The sequence below is a fragment of the Narcine bancroftii genome, chromosome 3 (genome assembly GCF_036971445.1).
Source record: "Narcine bancroftii isolate sNarBan1 chromosome 3, sNarBan1.hap1, whole genome shotgun sequence".
Classification (NCBI taxonomy): Eukaryota; Metazoa; Chordata; class Chondrichthyes; order Torpediniformes; family Narcinidae; genus Narcine; species Narcine bancroftii.
The window spans coordinates 196,331,001-196,354,636 of record NC_091471.1 but is presented as its reverse complement, the minus strand read 5'-3'; the positions used below and the strand labels follow the sequence as shown (position 1 = coordinate 196,354,636).

Sequence of the window (23,636 nt, the reverse complement as noted above, 5' to 3'; positions counted from 1 at the left end):
ACCTTTTCCTTCCAATGCAATGAATCATGAGGAAAGTAGATCATGAAAATCTGCAGACTTATGGTTGAAGTAAAAATACAAAGCTGGAGAAACTCAGCAGGTCAAACCTTTATATAGCCAAGATAAAAATACATAACCGACTTTTCGGGCTTGAGCCCTCCATCAAGGTATGGAAAAACATCCGCCCAAGAGACTGGGGAGGGGGGAGATGGGTGGTCGCAAAGGCAGGAGGTGATAGGTGGAGAAGGAAGGAAGGGGACAGCAGCGATCGTGAGGAAAGATCAATTATGATAATAAAACGAGTGCTGGATTCAATTTTCCCAATTTTCTACTGCAGGGTCATGTTAAAATTAAATACCGAATGGAATAAAAACCTGCTAACAATTTCTACTCATGCAAGTCCAAGTGGTAAATGGCCTGCTACAAATTATGTTCTCTTCTCACTTACTGTGAATTGCAATGCAGGGAAAACTCACAGATTGGCAATGCTGTTTGATGTAGTGAGTAAATACTTCAAACAAACCTCACTTTTAGTTCCTGCTCATTCACCACAGGTTATTATAACATAATGGAAACTTGATGTTAATACCATTTACTGATTTTGGATGTTGGGATACAACATTGTGGAGAGATCAGATAAGAGATAAATACAGAAAATGTCAAAAATACCCAGTGTGGATTAAAAAAAAACAGAAATAATGTTTCTGGCCAACAACCTTTCATCAGAATTAGGAAGAGTGTGAAATAAGCAGTTCTGAATGTACAGAGAAATGACAGAAAGCAGAAAATAATAAACAATTTAATATAAAAGAGGTGATAGTGCCAGGTCACAGAAGCCCAGAGGATGTGGAAATTAAAATAATTACCTGAAATGATGAAAGGACTATGAAAGAAATTTTTGAAATCTGAATTTAAAATGTCAGAAATACTTAGCAGCAGAAATTGTTGAAACTATCAATGATCCTGGGAGCTAACGTGTGTCTGTACTGAAGAAACAGTGCAAGAGGTCACTGGGTTCAGAGTGGGCAAGGCAGATGACAGGAAACTGGAAGAAATACTTTGTCTGAATAGACATTTTCATTAACTTCATTGTGAGACCTAATGGAGGACCTCAGTTTTCTTCAGGCTGACTTCCAGGCCAAACATTTTGGCAGTTTCCGCAAAGCAGGACGTCAAGCGCTGAAGAGCTGGCTCTGAATGGGCAACTAAAGCGGCATCGTCTGCAAAGAGTAGTTCACGGACAAGTCCTCCATCAGCCAGCTCCCCACCATGACTACCAGCCCCCCCACATCTCCATCGGGCACACAAAACTCAAAACGGTCAACCAGTTTACCTATCTCGGCTGCACCATTTCAGCAGATGCAAGGATCGACAATGAGATAGACAACAGACTCGCCAAGGCAAATAGCGCCTTTGGAAGACTACACAAAAGAGTCTGGAAAAACAACCAACTGAAAAACCTCACAAAGATAAGCGTATACAGAGCCGTTGTCATACCCACACTCCTGTTCAGGTCCGAATCATGGGTCCTCTACCGGCATCACCTACGGCTCCTAGAACGCTTCCACCAGCGTTGTCTCCGCTCCATCCTCAACATCCATTGGAGCGCTTTCATTCCTAACGTCGAAGTACTCGAGATGGCAGAGGTCAACAGCATCGAGTCCACGCTGCTGAAGATCCAGCTGCGCTGGATGGGTCACGTCTCCAGAATGGAGGACCATCGCCTTCCCAAGATCGTGTTATATGGCGAGCTCTCCACTGGTCACCATGACAAGGTGCACCAAAGAAAAGGTACAAGGACTGCCTAAAGAAATCTCTTGGTGCCTGCCACATTGACCACCGCCAGTGGGCTGATAACGCCTCAAACCATGCATCTTGGTGCCTCACAGTTTGGCGGGCAACAACCTCCTTTGAAGAAGACCACAGAGCCCACCTCACTGACAAAAGGCAAAGGAGGAAAAACCCAACACCCAACCCCAACCAACCAATTTTCCCCTGCAGCCGCTGCAACCGTGTCTGCCTGTCCCGCATCGGACTTGTCAGCCACAAACGAGCCTGCAGCTGACGTGGACTTTTAACCCCTCCATAAATCTTCGTCCGCGAAGCCAAGCCAAAGAAGATTGTGAGACCTGGTCTTCACTGTCACCATTTATTTTTCATCCCAACTGCCCCTAAGAAGGCAATGGCATAGAAAGAAGTTGAGGAAGGATGGAGTCAGAGATGGACAAAATCAGAGGAAGGTAGAAAATCTCAGCAAGAGAACTCATTCAGGATAAGGGCAAGAACTGGCATTCACATTGTCAGAAAAGCACTTGATAAAGGGATAAAGGAGAGAACTTGAGTGGGGTTGAAGTGGGGTTTAGATATTTGGCAAAGTTAGGCATAGTTGTACCCTGATGGGTTCCCATAATTGTACTTGGCAAAAATGAGTGGAGTAACTTCATGTAAGACTAGGGATGATCAGGTGAAGGATGTCGTAGAGGGGTCCAGCTGATCCTCAGATTGAGGAAAAAGCAAAGGGCCTTCATCTTCTACCCTAATCTCACCTTCAGAAAATTAATCTGAATTTAGATTTAGATATATCGCATAGCAGCAGGCCCTTTCGGTCCATGAGTCTGTTCCACCCAAATGCATCCAATTGTCCTGCATCCGCAGTACATTTTGAAGGGTGCTTTCAGACATTTCTCTTCCACCATCCCTACTATGTGTGATGGAGTTCCTGTAATTCTATTCTCCCCATTTCTACCCCTCACAGAGCTTGACATTGGTGGTATCCGCCCTTTCCACCCCAACATCCTGAATATGTAATGATTCATCCTCTGGAATTTCTGACCCTTCCAAAGTCATGCCTCTTTCCTCTCCTTCCCTTTCACCAAGGGACCTTTCCCTCCAGGTTGCTATTGGTTGTTCTTCCATCTTCATTAATACCCACTTTCCTTCCCACACCACTTTTCCAATTGCAGAAGAAAATCTTCATTTAAAAAAAAAATTCTATTCCCAACTTCTAGTAAGGAACTCTCTTTTCATGTTAAGTATGCTTAACATAATTAATTTATAATTTTAAGGATACAGCATGTTAGAAGCCCCTTTTGGTCCATGAAACCCATGCCACCTAATTTACCTAATGACCTTATACCTTTTGGAAGGTAGGACAAAACCAGAGCACCTCGAGAAACCCCATGTAAGTCATGCAGAGAACATACAAACAGACAACACTAGATTCAAACTGAAGTTGTTGATAGCATTGCCTTAACTGCAAAGCTAATCACGCCACTGAATAGATCCTTAAAATTCTAAATTATAAAGCTTGTACTTCTTTTGAGTTGCTGCAGTGCATTCAGTGCTCATGATGTGGGAGATAAAAGTCCAGGCTCGGTGACTGCTTTATACAGTTCTATAGGTTAAAAAAAAACCCATCTTTCAATCTTTACAACCTTCTGGACACATGAGGTACAACAGTTTCCTGCAACAGCCATTTCTGGTGCCTTCATTTTAGATCCAGTATTCTATTTGTAGTTTTATTCATTTCAAATCATCACTATGAACCCAAGTAATAGTCTGCTGATGGAAGATTTTGACAGCAGTGGCTTCAAGCAGCACTTAGAGTCTGTTTTTCTGTGTTACTTTTTTCTGTCTGGATCACTCTGCTCTTGATGTCATGACAACCTTGATCCAAGCATGGAGCCCAATGGTGAGGTTGGAGCGATTGTTTTGGACATCAAGACAGCATTTCATGATGTGTAGTATAGGAGTAAAACAGAAGCTAATAGACATCAAAGGGGAAATACTCAATTGCTGGAGGCAACCTCAAGAGCAAAGATGGTCGTAGTTGCTGGAGTTCAATTATCCCAGCACCAGGATATCGCTGTAACAGTTCCACAAGGCAATGCCCGAAGTACAGCCGCTTTCAATGACTTTCCACTCAGCATAAAAAAATAAGGAAGTAAACTTTTTAGCCTTTTGTGGATGTTCCACTATTCAATAACATCATGGCTCATCTGTAATCTCAGCAATTTTTCCTGCATCCTGATTCTCTCATGATCCAAAAAAAATCTCTGAATATCTGTCATGAATATACTCACTGACTTAACCTCCAGAGCAATGGTGTAGAGAATTCCAGAGATCCACTACATCAGGCTCACTGGCCTATAATTACCTGGTTCACTTATGGAGCCTTTTTTAAACAACGGGACAACATGAGCTACTCTCTAATCCTCTGGCACCTCATCTGTGGTTAAGAACATTTTGAAAATATCAGCCAGAGCCCCTGCAATTTCTACACTAGTATCTCTCGAGGCCCAGGGGAAATATCATATCTGGCCCAAGGGATTTGCCTACCTTTATTCACTGTAAAACAGCAAGTACCTCTTCCTCTTTAATCTCCATATGTTCCATGACATTTCTGTTTGTTTCCCTTCCTTCCTTATGCAATATGCCAGTTTCTTGAGTGAATTCTGATGCAAAAAAAAACTGCTAAAGATGTCCCCCATTTCGTGAGGCTCCACACATAGTTGACCATTCAGCCACTAGGGGACCAATTTTGTCCGTTACTATTCTTTCACTCTTAATATATGGATTTACCTTCACATTATCTTCCAAAGTTAACCTCATGTCTCCTTTTTACTTTTCAAATTTTCTTATTTAGTATTTTCTTAGATTTTCTATACTCTATAAGTACCTCATTGCCTATACATGTTATACATCTCTCTCTCTTCTTCTTGACCAGATCACCAATATCCCTTGAAAATCAGGGTTTCCTATGCCTGTTAACTTTGGCTTTAATTCTAACAGGAACATGCAAACCCTGCATTTTCAAAATTACGCCTTTGAAGGCCTTCCGCTTACCAAACACATCCTTGCCAGAAAACAATCCACTCTTCCTAGATCCTTTCTCATATCCGCAAAATTGGCCTTTCTCCAATTTAGATTCTCAACTCAAGGACCAGACCCATCCTTATCCTTAATTAACCTGAAACTAATGACATTATGGTCACTGGATCCAAAATGTTTGCCTACATATACTTCTGTCACCTGACCTGCCTGTTCCCTTAATAGGAGATCAAGTATTGCATCCTCTGTCATTGGTACCTCTATACATTGGTTTAGAAAATTTTCCTGAATACATTTGACAAACTCCAAAATATCCAGCCCTTTTACAGAATGGGAGTCCCAGTCAATACTGTACGTGTAAAGTTAAAATCTCCTCCTATCACAACTTTCTGTTTCTTACATTAGTCTGCTATCTCTCTGCAGATTTGAACCTCCCATTTTCTCTGACTATTGGCCAGTCTATTATACAACCTTATCAATATGGCCTCCATATAAGCACAGCTGTGATATTTTCCATAACTAGCAATGCCACCCCTCTCCCTTTCATCCCTCTCTCTCTATCACATCTGAAACAACAGAACCGTGGAACATTGAGCTGCCGGTCTTGCCCCTCCTGTAACGAAGTCTCACTAATAGCATTAATGTCATAATCCCACATTCCAATCTATGCCCTAAGATCAACTGCCTTACCGACAATACTCCTTGTATTGAAATAGATGCAATTGAGAACATTTCTATCAATTACAAACCTCTGATTTTTGTCTATACATGCAGTCCTCGCGTGACCCTTATCCTCCTCTACCTCACTACCTGCTCTGACACTCAGGTTCCCCTCTCTCTGAAAATCTAGTTTAAACTCCTGGAGAACCATTAGCAAACCTAACTACAAGGATGTTAGTCCTCCTCCCGTTAAATTCCAACTTCCATTTCTTGACTAACTTTTGCAGTTGATCTTTATTCTTTTAAAATCTTATAGTCAACCATTATCAATTGTCCACTATAATGCCGGATTTGGTGTCATCCACAAACTTATTAAAAATGCCAACTACAGTGTCTACATTAATAACAACAGTGGATTAAGCAAAAATCCTTGTGTCACACCACAGGTCATAAGCATATCATCCAAAAAAGAACTTCCACAAACATCCTCTGTCTCCTTTCTCCAAGACAATTTTGTATCTAATTAGTTTGCTCATCTTGGATCCCATGTGATCTTATCTTCCAGACCAATCTACCATGCAGGAACCTGTCAAAGGCCTTGCAGAAAGTAAACAATTCAATCGTTAAATATTTGCTTTGGAGTCCTTTGAATCTATTAGAAAAAAAGTTATCTAACAGATTTCAAACAGAATTTTTTCTGTATTAATTTTTAAATTTTATTTGAATAATACAGAACGGTAGAAGACCATTCTGGTCCATGAAACCTGTGATGTCCAGTCACATCAAATTAACGCACCAACCCAGTAATTGTTGGAATGTGAGAAGAAACCACAGAAAACCTACGCAAGTCACAGGGAGAACAGACAAACCTTACAGAGAGCACCAGATCACTGGCACCATAATAGCATTGTGCTAACTAGTATTCAGTGCACTCATTTCTTTACTTGAATGTATTTGTTCACTATCATATGCAAAATGAGAATGGTCAAACTGTGGAAAAAAATCTAATAGCAAAGTTTACATTCAAAAGCAGGTGAATAATTAGGTGGTTGTAAAATAATGTGTCATTTCATCTGCCTAACCAGTACTATTTTTCTGGACATTCTAAAGCACTTGATAGCCAGTCAATAATTTTGATTTATTATTACCTGTGAAAAAGTAGGATACTTATGCCAGCAAATTATGCTAGCAAGTTCTCATCAGTGAAAATGATCGAGTAATCCATTTATTTTTTAAGGCAGGAGAAAGATTGGTCAAATCCCTTGCTCAATGCAATATAATATGTTTTGATCCTTATTGACTGTTACAATAAAACATTATCAGAAACTGTCATCGCAAGCAAAATCTTTTCATTAACAGTGTTATTCTTTTAAAAAGAAGTTTTTTTCTTTCTCAGCCTGACGAGAGGCAAAATAACTCTGACATAGCTGAAAAAAAAACAGAGATTAAATCTTACCCTAAAGAATTCTTTCGTGGATCCAGCATCCAATGTTCCATACGCAATATCAGTTTGCTTAGCAAGATCCTCTGCACTCTCAATGGGGGACACCATTCGTTCGACCGTCAGGAATGCAGCTAAGTTAGCCGTGTATGATGATATTATGATCAAGGTAAAGAACCACCACACACCTCCAACAATTCGCCCTGACAGGGATCTAATAACAAGTATAAAATTGATTTATAAAATGAAATGAATGTCTTCAGTGGAACAGAGTAAACAATCACATGATAATGACCATAACATTTCAGTACAGGGATGCAAGTTACACACATATTTAGCCCATTTGGAAAGTTGGTAAAAATGTCTTTTTTATGTTGATAATTGAATTTTACTGTTGTCAAAAGTGCAGCCCATGGTAGGGAAAAAAAAGCAGTTTTCAATGATGAATTTCATTAGGCCTAATAAAGAGTAAAATATGTAACCCTGCAGTAAAACTTGCTGAGAATATGAGGGCATGCCAGATAAAAACAAGATTAGTCATTCCCCTCATAATTTACACTATTTGTATGGGATACAAGATGCAGGGAGATTTATAATTATACGGCAAGTGCATTACATATATGGCCTCACACAAAAAAGAGGCCGTGCTTGAATGACTAGTTTCACTTAATCTAAAAAAAAACAATTAACACATTCAGTGACATCGACAACGCGTTATTATACACAGATGTAAGAAACCATGTAATGGAAGTTTAATACAGAAAAAAATACAAATACTCAGAATTTCAGGAAACAATTTTTGCAGAGCTTAACTATTATGGAGATTATTTTCAAAAGTCATTTTATAATTTACCAAAGGCAAATTGCTTTACTAAAAGAAATATGTTTCATGAATGGGCAGCGAGCATGTAAAACAAAACTGCTGTAAATATGGAGATTATATGAAAGCAAAAACAATTCAGATTTCCAAGGTTTCTCTTGCATCATCTCAAAAAATACAAATGCATTTCCCTTTTTCTGGTCTAAAACACAAGAAAAAAAGTTAAATTTCCTTTCATTAACTTCAGTTAAAAAAGAAAATAAACTAGGTCAGTTCCCACAAATGTAATTTCTGACAGCTATATCCTAAAACCAGTCCAGCCTTAGTTTTAGTTCTTTTTTTCCCCAGTTTCAGCTGATATCTTTGAATACCATCCTTTAAAAAAAAACTACCAAGGGTAACTGAGCTCACAGTGTCGTTGAACACATTCTTAAGTACCCAATTCATTTCATTACTAAGTCAGAGACTAAATTGTTCTCTCTCCCTTTTTACAATTTGAGATGGATTTCTCACTGGTTAAAATAAATCAATATGCAGATTTCAGTATTAGAAGGCAAGTTATTATGTAAAATAATTCAACAACGATTTGTGCTTAGTAGCTTGATGCCACATCTCATTGTAGGTTTTCTGCTGTTGAAACATTTACCTGGAGATGTTATCTATTTTTGGAGAATTTTTGGAGAATGTGATATAAGGACTGGAGGTAATTCTATCTTGGTGTAATCAAACATCTACTTTCCAGATCAACAACAGTGGCTGAATTTTCTCATGGTGAGATATTTGAACTTAGCAAAACCCTGATTTAGATGGGCATTTTTCGACTCAGGAAACAACAGACAAATATTTATTTCAGATCCATGAAAAATAAATCCCACTCAAAAAACAGTTTCTAAAATTACATCTTTACCATTTTCACTGTTGTTTTTAGTTGAAAGTAATTTTATGGGATTTTCTACATGTTATTTTAAGCTAATGACCCAATAAAAATAAAAATAAAGTAGCAATAAGGGAATACTTATTTTGGTGGAATATATACAGATGCAATAATTTCAATAACATTAATGCATAAATTCCACTATTACACCAGATTTCAAGAAATTATCAGAATTAAAGTTTCCTCACCTGTCATTGCCTATTAGAAGGAAAAAATACAGATGTGCATTAAATACATAAAATTTGATTAAATTTTATAACAATAATCATATTTTAATATTTCCTTCTTACTGAAATTGGTGGTTTACAATTTGAAACTGCAGCATTTTATTCATTCTCTAGCTTAGACTCTAAACCTCAAATAAATCATACTATGTGCAATATAATGTAAGCCAGGAGGTTTGCACAAGGACTTGATTTTTTTTAAAAAAGTAACTATCTGGAAGCTTCAGGTGTATAAAATACTCAAAGGATCCATTAAATAGAGGCTATATTCGAGACTTTTAAGGAAGCATTAGTCATTGTTTACTATATGGGCTGTTATAATAGAATAGTGGATCATGACGTTCTTCCAGAGTTATAGAAGCTACACATATCTGTGTTGAGTTGCAATGCCTTTTCACTCCATTTATATTTTCATGCATTTATTGCTTTCCCATCTCTATACTTGTCCAAATGGTGTCAAATGCTGTGATTGTACCTTTATTGAACTTCTCCTCTGATAGCTTTTTCCATAAACCCTCCACCCTCTGTCTGAAAAACTTTCCTCTCACACCTCCTTTACATTTCTCCCCTCTCATCATAAACTTTTGGCTGACAGTTTTAGATTTCCCTCCCTCCCTCCACTGCCAAGAAAAAATAGTACCTGTCAGATTAATATCCCTCACAATGTTTTAAACCTTTATAATTGCACCTCTCAGCCTCTTGAACTCCTGCAAGAATAATCACAGCTTATCCAATCTCTCCTTGTAACTAAACCCCTTCATTCCAGGCAACATCCTGGTGAATCTCTTCTGTTACCACATCCTATCTGTCGTGTAGTGACCAGAACTGCACACAATATTCCAAATGTGGCCTTAGCTGCAATATGATACCCTAACTCTTGACTACAATATGCCTTCCTATACCTGCCTATGAAGCTAAGCAAGCCCATTCTTTCTTCACTAGGCTATCCTGCTATGTGGCCACTTTCAGGGTCTATGAATTTGCAACCAAGGTCCAACTCTAGATCCATAATTATAAGGTTTTTGCAGTTTGCTTTATGTATCCAGCTGGTTTAAGATGCTATTGTCTCAGACTTGTCTGGATTAAATTTCATGTGCCATTCTGCTCCACCCAACTTTCCATCTTTGTCCCTCTGTATCCTGAGTCAACCATCCTCACGATCTACAATTCCATTAATCTTTGTCTCATCCACAAACTTACTTTCAGATCAGATATTTTCATCCAAGTCAGTGATGCATGTAGGACAAATAACAAAGGTCCAAGCACTGATCCTTGCCTTACATCACAGGTTACACATTTCATTCAGAAAAACAAATCTCCACCAAAATGTTCTGGCTATATCAATCTGGTGAAACCACGTATATATAAATGCCATGATCTTATATACTTGACCCTGCTCTCACTGGCAGGTTCATAACTCCTCTCCTTTATTCCCCATAAAGGCAGTCATGCCACAACCCTGCCTCAAGTTCGAGCCCGGGTCAGTGTGAACCAGCAACTCCATCTCTAGCTAATAAAAGCCTTCAGTTCCTGTTACTTCAGTCTTTTGGTTAATTGATCATGCATCAATCACCAAGCCAAATATGAGTCCAGTTTGCCAAAATAAATCTTGGACCCTATGGAGCAGTCTGGTGTGAGGGGCCATGTCTTGGAAAAAAAACAATTGCCCATTGTGAAACTGAAGATATTTAAAGAATAAAACCTGGAAATTCACATATTAAAAGAGTCAAGGAGTATTATTCAGCTCATAGGTATTTTGAAAATATAATTAAGAGCCAAAAATATATATCAAAGCAATGGAGGCACTTGACGCCTTGAACCTGCTCTGCCAGTTAATAATATCATTGCCGCTAAGACTTTTAGGTCAACTTTGTACTCCTGACTATATGTGGTGCCCATTCAGACTTCTAACCTCCAGTGGATTCAAGCATAGTCTGTCAAACTTTCCTCATAAGTTAATCCACCCATTCCAGGTATCAGTTGAATAAGCATTTTCTTCCATTATATTCTTTAAGTAAGGAGATGAATAGATTACACCATATTCCAAATATTATTTCACCAATATTCCATACAACTGAATAAGATCCTTTCTATTTTAGTACTCAATTCCTTTAACAATATGTACTAACTATATGACTTTAAATATTAATGGAATACATAACCAAATTAAAAGGAAGAAACTACTAAATTTAAATGAATAAATGTATTCCATTAGAAAAAATAACATATAGGTTAAGAAATAATATTGAAATATTCAAACAAGTATAGGAGCCTTACATTAAATACAATAGCAAAAACCTACCGGGGACAAACATTACCTAAGTTGATGGAAGGAGAAGGAAAGAAAAGAATGGACTCAGTAGAATTTCTGGTGTATTTTTGTTGAATGACAACATTGTCTGACTGGCTTAATGCAACCTAGATTGTATACCTAAAATGGATGAGAGGGGGGGGGGTGGGGGGGTGGCTTGGGAGGAGGGGGGGGAGAAAAAGTCACTGTATATGTGTGAAAAAGAAATAGTGTATATCATGGCTAATGTGATTTATGGTGTGAAAAATAAAAAATAAAAAATAAATAAAAAAAAAACAATATGTACTAACCATCTGTTAGGTTTCATATTTATTTGCTGCACTCGCAGTGTTCTTTTTGGAACAGCCAAATCACCCTGTATCTCAGAGCTTTGCAATCTTTCACAATTAGGATAACATGCCTCTTTAATGTATTTCCTGACAAACTTTACAATTTTATATTCTGTCAAATGATTTTTGTTCTTTCCCCCCTCATTTAACTGATCAATATCCTGGAGTAATTCTAGTGGTAGACACCTTTTATTTTTATTGTGAATGCTGTGCCCTTGCCAGGGAACTAGTTTAAGAGAACTCCATTTGTCACCTCCTGACACAGTAGGGCCAAGGTGATAAAACGCCAGCATTTCCAAACCCACTCTGATATTTTGGAAAGAATATCTGGAAACAGAAGAATAACTCTTGCTTGGGATGTGTGGCCTGATACTGAGATATTGGTGTGGGTGCAAGTATAATTAGCTACATATGGGAATGGATGATGACAGCATTAAAGGACAGTCAAGGACATGACACGTTTGCAAGTAAGGGTTCATGTGACACAACAGAGAATTTAAATTACATCACATCCCACGGAGAAACTAATGAGATTTAGAGGGACATTGAAATAAAAGGACAAAGAGTTCAGATATGTAATTGAGAGCAAAAGAGAATGTATTCCTTGCAATAATATCCTTGGGTGAACATAGGAACATAGGAAGTAGGAACAGGAGTAGGCCAAAAATGGCCCATCGAGCCTGATCCGCCATTCAATACGATCATGGCTGATCTAATTTATGACCTAACTCCACCTACCTGCCTTCTCCGCATATCCCCTAATTCCTCTATCATGTAAAAATTTATCTTACCAAATTTTAAATATGTTTAATGAGGCAGCCTCAACCACTTCCCTGGTTAGAGAATTCCAAACATTCACTACTCTCTGGGAAAAACTATTTTTCCTCATCTCTGTCCAATTAAAAAGCAATACTGGAAGAATACTGCAACTTTCTGCACTCATATAACCATATAACCACTAACAGCACAGAACAGGCCAGTTCGGCCCTACTAGTCCATGCCGTAGCAAATCCTCACCCTCCTAGTCCCACTGACCAGCACCCGGTCCATACCCCTCTAGCCCCTCCTATCCATGTAATGATCCAGTCTTTCCTTAAATGTAACCAATGATCCCGCCTCGACCACGTCTGCCGGAAGCTCATTCCACATCCCCACCACCCTCTGCGTAAAGAAATTTCCCCTCATGTACCCCTTATAATTTTCCCCCTTCAATCTTAAACCATGTCCTCTAGTTTGAATCTCCCCCTTTCTTAATTGAAAAAGCCTATCCACATTTACTCTGTCTGGCCCTTTCAAAATCTTAAACACCTCTATCAAGTCCCCTCTCAATCTTCTACGCTCCAGAGAAAAAAGCCCCAGTCTGCACAACCTTTCCCTGTAACTCAGACCCTGAAATCCTGTCAACATTCTCGTGAACCTTCTCTGCACTCTCTCTATTTTGTTTATATCTTTCCTATAATTTGGTGACCAAAACTGTACACAGTACTCCAAATTTGGCCTCACCAATGCCTTGTACAATTTCATCATAACCTCCCTACTCTTGAATTCAATACTCCGATTTATGAAGGCCAACATTCCAAATGCCTTCTTCACCACACCATCTACCTGAGTATCAGCCTTGAGGGTACTATTTACCACAACTCCTTAATCCCTTTGTTGCTCTGCACTCCTCAATTGTCTACCATTCAATGTATATGACCTATTTAAATTTGCCTTTCCAAAATGTAGTACCTCACATTTATCTGTATTAAATTCCATCAGCCATTTCTCAGCCCACACCTCCAGCCTTCCTAAATCACCTTTTAAACTACGGTAATCTACCTCACTGTCCACAACACCAAAAATCTTTGTGTCATCCGCAAACTTGCTTATCCAATTCTCCACCCCTACATCCAGATCGTTAATATATTTAACAAATAATAGTGTACCCAGGACCGAACCCTGAGGAACTCCACTAGTCACCGGCCTCCATTAGACAAACAATTTTCAACCACTACTCTCTGACACCTTCCATCCAACCACTGCTGAATCCATTTCACTACCTCCTTATTTATACCTAATGCCTCCACCTTTTTTCCTAACCTCCTGTGGGGAACTTTGTCAAAAACTTTACTAAAGTCCAAATAGACAACATCAACAACTTTCCCTTCATCAACCTTTTATATAACCCCCTCGAAGAACTCAATCAGGTTTGTCAAGCATGATCTACCCCTGACAAAACCATGCTGATTACTCCTTATCAATCCCTGTACCTCCACAAATTTGTAAATAGCATCCCGCAGAACACTTTCCATCAACTTGCCCACCACAGACGTCAGACTTACAGGCCTATAATTCCCAGGTTGGCATTTGGACCCTTTCTTAAACAGAGGAACCACATGCGCCACCCTCCAATCCTTTGGTACCACCCCCGTGACCAGTGACATCCTAAATATCTCTGTTAATGGCCCCACTAACTGTCCACTAGCCTCCCTGAGTGTCCGAGGGAATATTTTGTCCGGTCCGGGAGATTTATCCATCTTTATCTTTTTTAACACAGCCATCACTACCTTCTTGGTTATCCTTATATGCTTCATGACTTCCCCACTATTTTTATTTACTTCAACTGGTTCAACATTTTTTCGCTAGTGAATACCGAGGCAAAGAAATCATTCAAAATTTCCCCCATTTCCTCAGACTTCTCACTCAGCCTACCCTCACTATCTACAAGGGGTCCAATTTTATGTCTCACTAATCTTTTACTTTTAATGTACTTATAGAAACCCTTTGGATTTATTTTTACTCTGTCAGCCAAAGCCTCTTCATGCCTTTTTTTGGCCTTTCTAATTTCTTTCTTAAGATTCCTTCTACACTCCTTGTAGTCCTCCTTCAACTTCTCAGCTCCCTGCTCTTTATACCTCTTGTACACCTCCCTTTTTCTCCTAACCAAATTTCCAATATTCCTCGAAAACCAAGCTTCCCTATGACTTCCAGCCTTTTCTTTGACCCAGACTGGGACATAACTACTCTGTACCCTCAAAATTTCTTTTTTGAATATCCTCCATTTTTCATTAACATCCTTACCTGAAAATATCCTGTCCCACTCAATACTCCCCAAATCCCTTCTTATTCCTTCGAAATTTGCTCTTTTCCAATCCAGAACCTCAACTTTAGGCCTCTCCTTGCTCTTCCTCAAAACTACCCTAAAACTAACAGAATTATGATCACTAGACCCAATTGGTTCTCCAAAATTAATGTCCGCTACCTGACCTAGCTCGTTCCCTAACAGGAGATCCAGTATTACACCATCCCGAGTCGGTTCTTCTACCAACTGATTTAGAAAACAATCCTGAACACATTTAACGAACTCCAGCCCATCTAGCCCTCTAACCGTATGGGTATCCCAATCAATGTGTGGGAAGTTAAAATCTCCCATGATCACTACCCTATGATTTTCACACATATACATTATATCCCTACAAATTTGTTCCTCTAATTCCCTTGGCCCATTTGGTGGTCTGTAATACACCCCTATTAGCACCCTCTTGCCTCCTCCACCCCTCAATTCCACCCAAACAGCCTCACTGGTCAATCCCTCCATTCCATCTTGCCACCTCACGGCAGTAATGTCCTCCCTAACAAGCAGAGCAACTCCTCCTCCTTTTTTACCCCCTGATCTATCACATCTAAAACAAATGTATCCCGGAACATTAAGTTGCCAGTCCTGCCCCTCCTGTAGCCAGGTCTCACTAATTGCCACAATATCGTGACCCCAAGTATCTATCCATGCTCTCAGCTCATCTACCTTGTTCACTATGCTTCCTGCATTAAATATATGCATCTCAGAGAATGACCCTCACATATATTCTCTTTTTTACCTTCTATCCTAATCTTCATCCTACCTTTATTATCTTTTTTATTTCTAGCTAGGTGGCCATACTCCCTGGACATTGCTCTCACCCTTTGTTCCCCACCCCCCTGCCAAACTAGTTTAAACCTTCTCCCACAGCTCTAGCAAATCTACTTGCCAGCACATTGGTCCCCCTCCAGTTCAAGTGGAGTCCGTCCCTCTTGTACAGGTCCAACCTTCCCCAGAAGAGATCCCAATGATCCAGAAATCTTATCCCTTTCCCCCTGCACCATCTCTTTAGCCACGCATTCATCCTCCACATCCTCCTATTTCTACCCTCACTAGCTCGTGGCACGGGCAGCAATCCAGAGATTACTACCTTGGAGGTCCAGTTTTTTAACTTCCTACCTAATTCTACATAATCCTGTTTCAGGACCTCATCCCCACTTCTAACTAAGTCATTGGTCCCCACATGGACCACGACTTCTGGCTGTTCTCCTTCCCCTTGCAGAATGCTATGTACTCGATCAGAGATATCCCTGACCCTGGCACCAGGGAGGCAACATACCAACCTGGATCCCCTATCTCTTCCCACAAACCTCCTATCTGTCCCTCTGACTAATGAGTCCCCAACTACAAGAATCCTATTCTTATCCTTCTTTCCCTTCTGAACCTCAGGGGCAGCCCCTGTGCCAGATACCTGACCCCCACGACTCGTCCCTGATAGGCTATTCCCCCCAACAGTATCCAAAGCCGAATACATGTTGCTGAGGGGCACTTCCACAGGGGTACTCTGCACTGGCGCTCTCCCTCCTTTCCTCACAGTCACCCAATTCCCTGACTCCTGCCTTCTAGGGGTGACTGTCTCCCTGTAACTCTTCTCTATCACTACCTCTGCTTCGTAAATGTTTGGGCTTTTGCAGTGCAGGTGTGACATTAGACATGGTGGGATTGCAAGATTAAATATTAACATCAAGGTCAGGACTCATCAAGAGAGATCAGATTAAGTTGCACTAGAAGTGAACTTTGGAGCAGTAGGATGCCAACAGCCAAATCATCAGTAAAACTTCCATCAGATAAGGAAAGTAGCTACTGTGTTCCCTCTCAGACTCAGGCAGTTGTGCTCTTCCCTTACATATGATAATATCAATGCCTTCAGTTGAACAACCATCCATTTACAAAATAATTGGCATATTAATGAAACAAGATCCACTGGTCTCAGCCCCAACAAATCATCTTTTGTGAAACTGTTGAACAGCATCATTTTTATTTGACCTGAAATGTCCTTGCTGGCCTATTCTGTGTTTTGGGCAGGTGGAAGTTAACATGGCCCAGAACAGCCTGTCTTTGTTGTTGATGTGACAGTTAAACAACCATCTCTGTAAGTGAACAGGAAAATTTGTGAAAGGATGTGTTTTGTTCAATAAAATTCCCAATGAAACCAGGGATACAAATGATATTATCCTCGAGCGTTGAGGCAAATATGCAGAACACTAGTGAAGTTCAGCCTAGTTGTGACATTCAAGCATGTAATGTTATACTCACTGACAAAAGGCAAAGGAGGAAAAACCCAACACCCAACCCCAACCAACCAATTTTCCCCTGCAACCGCTGCAACCGTGTCTGCCTGTCCCGCATCGGACTTGTCAGCCACAAACGAGCCTGCAGCTGACGTGGACTTTTTACCCCCTCCATAAATCTTCGTCCGCGAAGCCAAGCCAAAGAAAGAAGAATATTCAGTACCAGAGTAGGATCAACTAGACAGCAAATGGGTAATACTAAAGTTAATGAACTTAAGAGGCACCTGAGCAAGCTCTTTTGAAGCTGAGTTACTGATCTTAGTAGCAGCAGGGTACTGGTGAGATGCTATCTGGAGTCTCCTTCATTTCCCCATTAAAAAACAGGTAAGACAGAAGTAAATGGAAATATTGTCTCTGAGCTCATGTCTCCCAATAATTTGAAGATATGGGAAGCTGGTAACTCACTCGATCTCTCTATATGTCTCAATCTCAGTCGCAGCATCACTTCCCAGCTCCGATACTCTATGCTATGATTTATGAAGGCTAGCATACCAAATGCCTTCTTAACCACCCTGTCAACATGGGAATCCACCTTCAAGGAATGCTGCACCATAACTCCAAGATCTCTTTGTTCCTGTGCATTCCCCAATGTCCTCTCCTTTACTACATTAGTTTTTCCGAAATCAAGCACCTCACACTTTTCTACATTAAATTCCATCTGCCATCTTACAGCCCAATTTTCCAGACAAACCAAATCCCTCTGTAATCCCTGAAAACCTTCCTCGCGATCCACAACTCCCCCTATTTTTGTATCATCTGCATATTTACTTACCCAGTTAACCACCCCAGCATCCAAATCATTAATATAAATTATGAACAACAGGGGACCTAGCACCGATCCTTGAGGCACGCCACTCATTACAGACTTTCATCCTGACAGACAGTTGTCCACCATGACCCTCTACTGTCTTTCCTTCAGCCACCTCTGAACCCACAACTTTTGACCTCGCCTTTCTCTATTAATCCCAAGTGATTGAACCTTCCTTACTGACCTTTCATGTGGAACCTTATCAAAAGCTTTACTAAAATCCAGATAGACTACATCAACTGCCCTACCTTCATCCACCTTTCTTGTCATTTCTTCAAAAAACTCAACAAAGTTCGTCAAACATGACTTCACCTTCACAAACCCATGCTGGGTGCTCCTGATCAATCTCTGCCTATCCAGATATTTATACACACCATCTCTAAGAATACCCTCCATAACTTTCCCTACCACCGAAGTCAAGCTTACAGGCCTATAATGACTTGGCCGACACCATGTGCCTTTTTTAAACAATGGAACTACATTAGCAACACTCCAATCCCACGGCATCACACCCTCCTCCAGTGATCATTGAAAAATCACTGGCAGTGCCTCTGCTATTTGCTCCCTGACCTCCTTTAACATCCTGAGGAAAATCCCATCAGGACCAGGAGACTTATTCACTTTTACTGACCCTAGAAGCTCCTAAACTCTCTCTTTACTAATCCCTATCTTTTCCATAATTAAGCCATTTGCCTCACATAGTCCAATGTCCTTTTCCTTCGTGAACACAGTTGAGAAAAAATCGTTTAATATCTCTCCCATCTGATACAGTTCCTCGCACAGTTCACCACTCTCATTTTCCAGCAGTCCTATACTATCCTTAACCCTCCTTTTACTATTCACATATCTGTAAAAACCCTTTGGATTCACTTTTACCTTATCATACCTTCTTTTAGCCTTTCTAATTTCCTTCTTAAAGTTTCTTCTGCAATCTAAGTAATAATCATACATCTTATCCATATTTTGCTTCTTAAATTTAGTATATGCTCCCCTCTTATCCCGACCCAACTTCCTAATTTTTCGAGAAAACCACGGTTCCCTTGAACTTTTGGCCTTGCCTTTCGATCTGACTGGCATATAAAGATCTTGTACTCTCAATATCTCTTCTTTAAATAAAATCTCCAAATCTCCTCTACATCCTTTACAGAAAAAAGATCAGCCCATACAATTTTCTGCAAATCCTTTCTCCAAATCTGGCCTTACCCCACTCGAAGACCTTCAACCTCAGACCTGACCTATCCCTTTCTATATTTAAGTTGAAGCTAATGGACCCATGATCACTGAATCCAAAGTTCTCACTAATGCACACTTCCATCACCTGCCCTATTCCATTCCCAAACAATAGATCTAACACTGCCTCCCCTCTATTAGGCACCTCAACATACTGTGTAAAAAGCAATCCTGAATACACTGCACAAAGTCTAAGCCATCCTGCCCTCTAACTGATTGTGTTTCCCAATCAATATTAGGAAAATTGAAATTCCCAACTCTCACAACCCTATTTCTACTACACATCTCAGCTATTTCCCTGCACATTTGCTCTTCCAGTTCCCTATCCTCTTTTGGCAGCCTATAATATACCCCTATATTTGTAGCCTCATCTTTCTTAATTTTTAGTTCAACCCACGGGATGAGTCCTCCAGTCTGTCTTGCCTCAGCACTGCTGTAATATCTTCCCTGACAAGCAACGCCACGCCTCCCCCTCGTACCCCACCAATTCTGTCACATGTAAAGCAGCGAAATCCCTGAATATTTAACTGCCAGTCCAACCTTCCTTCAACCATGTTTCACTAATTACTATCACATCATAACGCCACGTGTCAATCCACACCATTAGTTTATCCATCTTGTTTACCACACTCCTTGCATTGAAATAAATGCACCTCAGAGATCTTCCACCTTTAACTTTCTGCCTCTCACCCTCTCTACAATTGTTACTATGGCCACTATTTATTACCTGCTGCTGTCCCACCTCCAGATTGTGTGAAAAAGCCTTTTTCATTTGCCTAAAGACTCTGTTCTTGCTCTCCTCCCTGACACGAACCCTTGTCCCCAACCTTACTAGTTTAAAGCCCTAGCAAATGCCCCTGCCAAGTTATGGTATCATAATTATTAAGTATTCTGTTCAAACTCTCCAATCTGTGAGAAAATATTCTAAAACTAGCATAGTGAAATAATAATAATCACTAAAAATTGAAGATCTCTGCAAACTGTTTCTTATTCAATATTCAATGAATAATAACATGTTTTTTAATTAAATTAATTTTAAGCTGATCAGTGTAGAGATTTGACTTATTTTTAAACATTAATAAATACATTTAAATTGAAGAATGAAGATGCTGATATCTTCTCTCAACTCTTCAGTGGGTTCACTCTAGAATGATTTACATTCACAATTATTGTACCCTCTAGAAAAGATCTCACTGATTCAAAGACTTCTTACAGTCAATAATTTAATTTTTGATTTCTCACTGAAGAATATAAATAACTTGGAATCTCCTAACATAAACTACTCGATATTTATATTTCTTTCATGTTACTACAGCGCAAATTAGTTTAACAATAGTTAAGTGCAAATTTTAAAAAAAGTTGGCTGATGAAATGACAGATGAACGAATAAGCCCGGAGGTCCTTACCTTTGTGAGCTTTCCTTGCACTTTCCTTTGTTATACAGACATGAATGCGAACTGTAAGATGGGAATATGCAGCAAAAACACGGTACCCCTCCAAGAGGACTAATATAATGACTGTAACCTTATGCATTTTATGGTCACAGCAGCAGGGTGTATATATAAGTTCACTCTGGAAATACAGGAATGACATGATAATGCATCATTCATGTACTTCTTTAGTTTGAGTAATTGTTTTATTCATTTAATTCACACATTTTGGGATGAAAAAGTTCCATTTTTCTTTTTGTATTTTTTTTATTATTATTCTGTAAACGGAAAAGAATCAAGTTTAACTGTGAATATATATGCAACCTGGCATCAGATAGGGACCAAAAATGCACAAAGCTAAAATGCACGAGTGACCAACCTTGGCGAAATATCGCATCCTTGCTGCATAAAGGCACCCAGAGAAAACCAGAGACTATTAAATATCCCAAATTCATTAGTTTGGTCGTTACTTTGCGTTTCCCGTCCATCTTCGTATTCTTCTGTATGCCACTCATACGGACTAAATCTGCTGACCAAGAATAAAACTACGCTGACCCCGATGTAAGCGAAGACAATGCACATCCAGATTTCATAAGCTAATGGATCTAGAAAGGAGAATACTCCTGGCTTTGACTTCTGTGGTTTCTTTATCATGATGGATATCCCAAGGCTCATAAAAGGCTTTGAAAAGTCGATCACCTCTTCTCTGACCAAAGTGATCGTCAGTGGAGCCACTGCAATATCTGCTTTCTGCAACAACAAAGCACAAAAATCTTTGAATAATTGGTTAATAATTTAGTTCACAAACCTTTTTTATTGAACTGAAACTGGTGTTTGGCAGTATCAGGCTTGCTTTAAAAATGTTCCAATGCAATTTTCTTGCACAATTGAATGTTTCTGCCTGGCTGTTAACCTATTTTCTCAATCTTTTCTCATTACCAGTATAATTTACCTGCTGTCATTTTTTTTTGGCATTGCTATACTTCATGGTTGATATTTAGCTGAAGATTGCTAGTCTAATTTTTTTTGCAGAAAATCTATTTACCCTAATGAAAATAAAGCGAAATAAAGTTAAAATTGCCTTATGTTATTCCAACTCAAGAGATGATGTACTCAGTTCTCCATTTCACCCCACCATATAATCCAGATATATTTCATGATATAGATAGGCAAATTATTATTTTGAATGCTGTGCAAATGAAGAACATATATTACACCATGCCAAAATTTGCTTGATTCAACAAAACTGAAGGAAATGTTGAACAAATATTGTTTAATTGTATATTGACAGTGATTTTTATCATTTAGATTGAGTAAAACAAGAAATCCACAGATGCTGGGGTCTCATGCAATACACAAAATTCAACAGGTCACACAGCATCCACAGAAAGTAAAAGGCAGTCAACCATTTCGGTCCTGGGTCCTTCTTCAGGAGGGTGGGGGGGGGGGGGAAGGATGAGGAGAAGGGGAAGAACACAGGCTAACAGCTAAACAGGTAAATGTTGTCATTAAAATGTTTGGCTATATGTCATTAAATCTGTAATGTGAAAATAATTTACATTCATCTATCAATAAATATATCTTATTACTTTAAAAAATGTAATTATCGATCATTGTTATATGATTTCCTAGATTCCTTCACTCCTAGAAATTGTTTACTATCTTACTTTATAAAACAGAGAATTGAAACAGTTGAATTTCCATAGATTTTGATAATGGATAAAGTTAATGTTGCAAAATAACCATTCTTTTTCTTGACCATCATCTCTTACCTGTTAAACATACAATAATTTTTGAATGAAGTGCAATAAAATACATTCTATTTTGTTGCCTTACCCCATAGACGAGTTCTCCCACCATTCCATTCCAAACTTTTGTTTCTGCGTCCCTCGCACCATATTTCCCATCAGGAACTATGGAAAGTTTGTACTTAAAGCCACAATGTTTGGCTATTTCTGCAGCTAGATCTACACAATAACCTTCATACTGGTCATTTCCTTCAAACTGTTCATAATTTTTCTTCAGCATCACATAGGGTGATTCCTATAAAAGAAAGATTTGTGATACAGAACATTCTTGGAAGGTCATTGAAAAATATTGCAACACTTGAGAGAGATGAGCGAGACCAAGTTCTTTGCCTCAGCTATTGTTAAAATAGCAGACTAAAAGCATACAATGACTTGATTCTTCCTCTTCATGCTTCACTGCATTAGTTTCATGTTATGCCATGTTCTCATGACCTACAAAGGATACTTGTTACATGAGAGGGTGTGGTCATGAACCTATCTTTTATTTTTTCATGGATTCCTAACTCAGTATAGTAATGAATTCTGCCATCAAACTACCTCATAAAATATAGCTAAACACTATTAAGCATTGTATTAAATTTAAAAAATTACATTATTTTATGACTTAGTAAACAATATTAGAAATTGTCATAATTGTTTAAATGATAAAGCAATATTGATTTGGCTGCCAGTTTCAAATTTAGTTTATTTACTGTTAATGCTTGTTCGAATATGTATGTTTACAATTGTTGCATTTTTCAGTGCTAAATGTATGAAAAATCAATATTTCTCAAAGAACAGCATGATTATACTGGTGTTCAGGGTGGATTGTATCATTTGGGGAATACAACTTGATATTTTCTGTCACAAAATCTGTTGGCGAAGTCTTCTGCTCTTAAAGGCATCATTCATAGCACCAGCAGAAAGATGACAAAATTGATCCAATGTCTACTTGGTATTTGTCCCTCACAATCTACCTCGGTTGTCAATCGGCTGCTTGATCTGCAGCTGCATGGTGTCAAGGATACCATCCTGAGAGGTCCCAACCCTGCACAGGAAACCAAAAGGCAGGCTCAGCTTTAAGTTATTCGTTCACAGGTTCTTTTTATGCCCATTACCACCTTTCTCTACGTGGTACCAAAATGCATGACTCTGCCACAGGCTGACCATCTGAACCCCTCTCTCTCCATTGATCACCTAACCCAAGAAAATATCCCAGGCATTATTTATCCTCCTCTAATTCACTATAAACCTCCTAAATGGGATAGTCCAATCTGTATCCCTTTTCCCTTTCCTGTTCCCTTTTTCGTAATCCAGGAACCACAAAAGTCCCTTGGCCTGCCACTCCATTTGAGTACTGATTTCTTGATATGTTATCCCCGCCCCAACCTCCAACCATGATAATAATGTGATCAATCCTCCC

The 23,636-nt window shown here is 39.2% G+C and overlaps 1 protein-coding gene across 14 annotated transcripts in view; it reads right to left on the bottom strand.

Moving 5' to 3' along the window:
* gria2b (glutamate receptor, ionotropic, AMPA 2b) overlaps positions 1–23,636 on the bottom strand; it is a 202,664-nt gene that overhangs the window by 15,793 nt on the left and 163,235 nt on the right. For all 14 annotated transcript variants that reach the window (XM_069926208.1, XM_069926210.1, XM_069926222.1 and 11 more), the window contains 3 exons: positions 22,263–22,469; positions 20,806–21,176; positions 6,947–7,145 (listed from right to left, as the gene is read on the bottom strand). In XM_069926208.1, the coding sequence (XP_069782309.1) occupies positions 6,947–7,145; positions 20,806–21,176; positions 22,263–22,469 (777 nt within the window). The remainder of the gene's footprint in view (positions 1–6,946; positions 7,146–20,805; positions 21,177–22,262; positions 22,470–23,636) is intronic.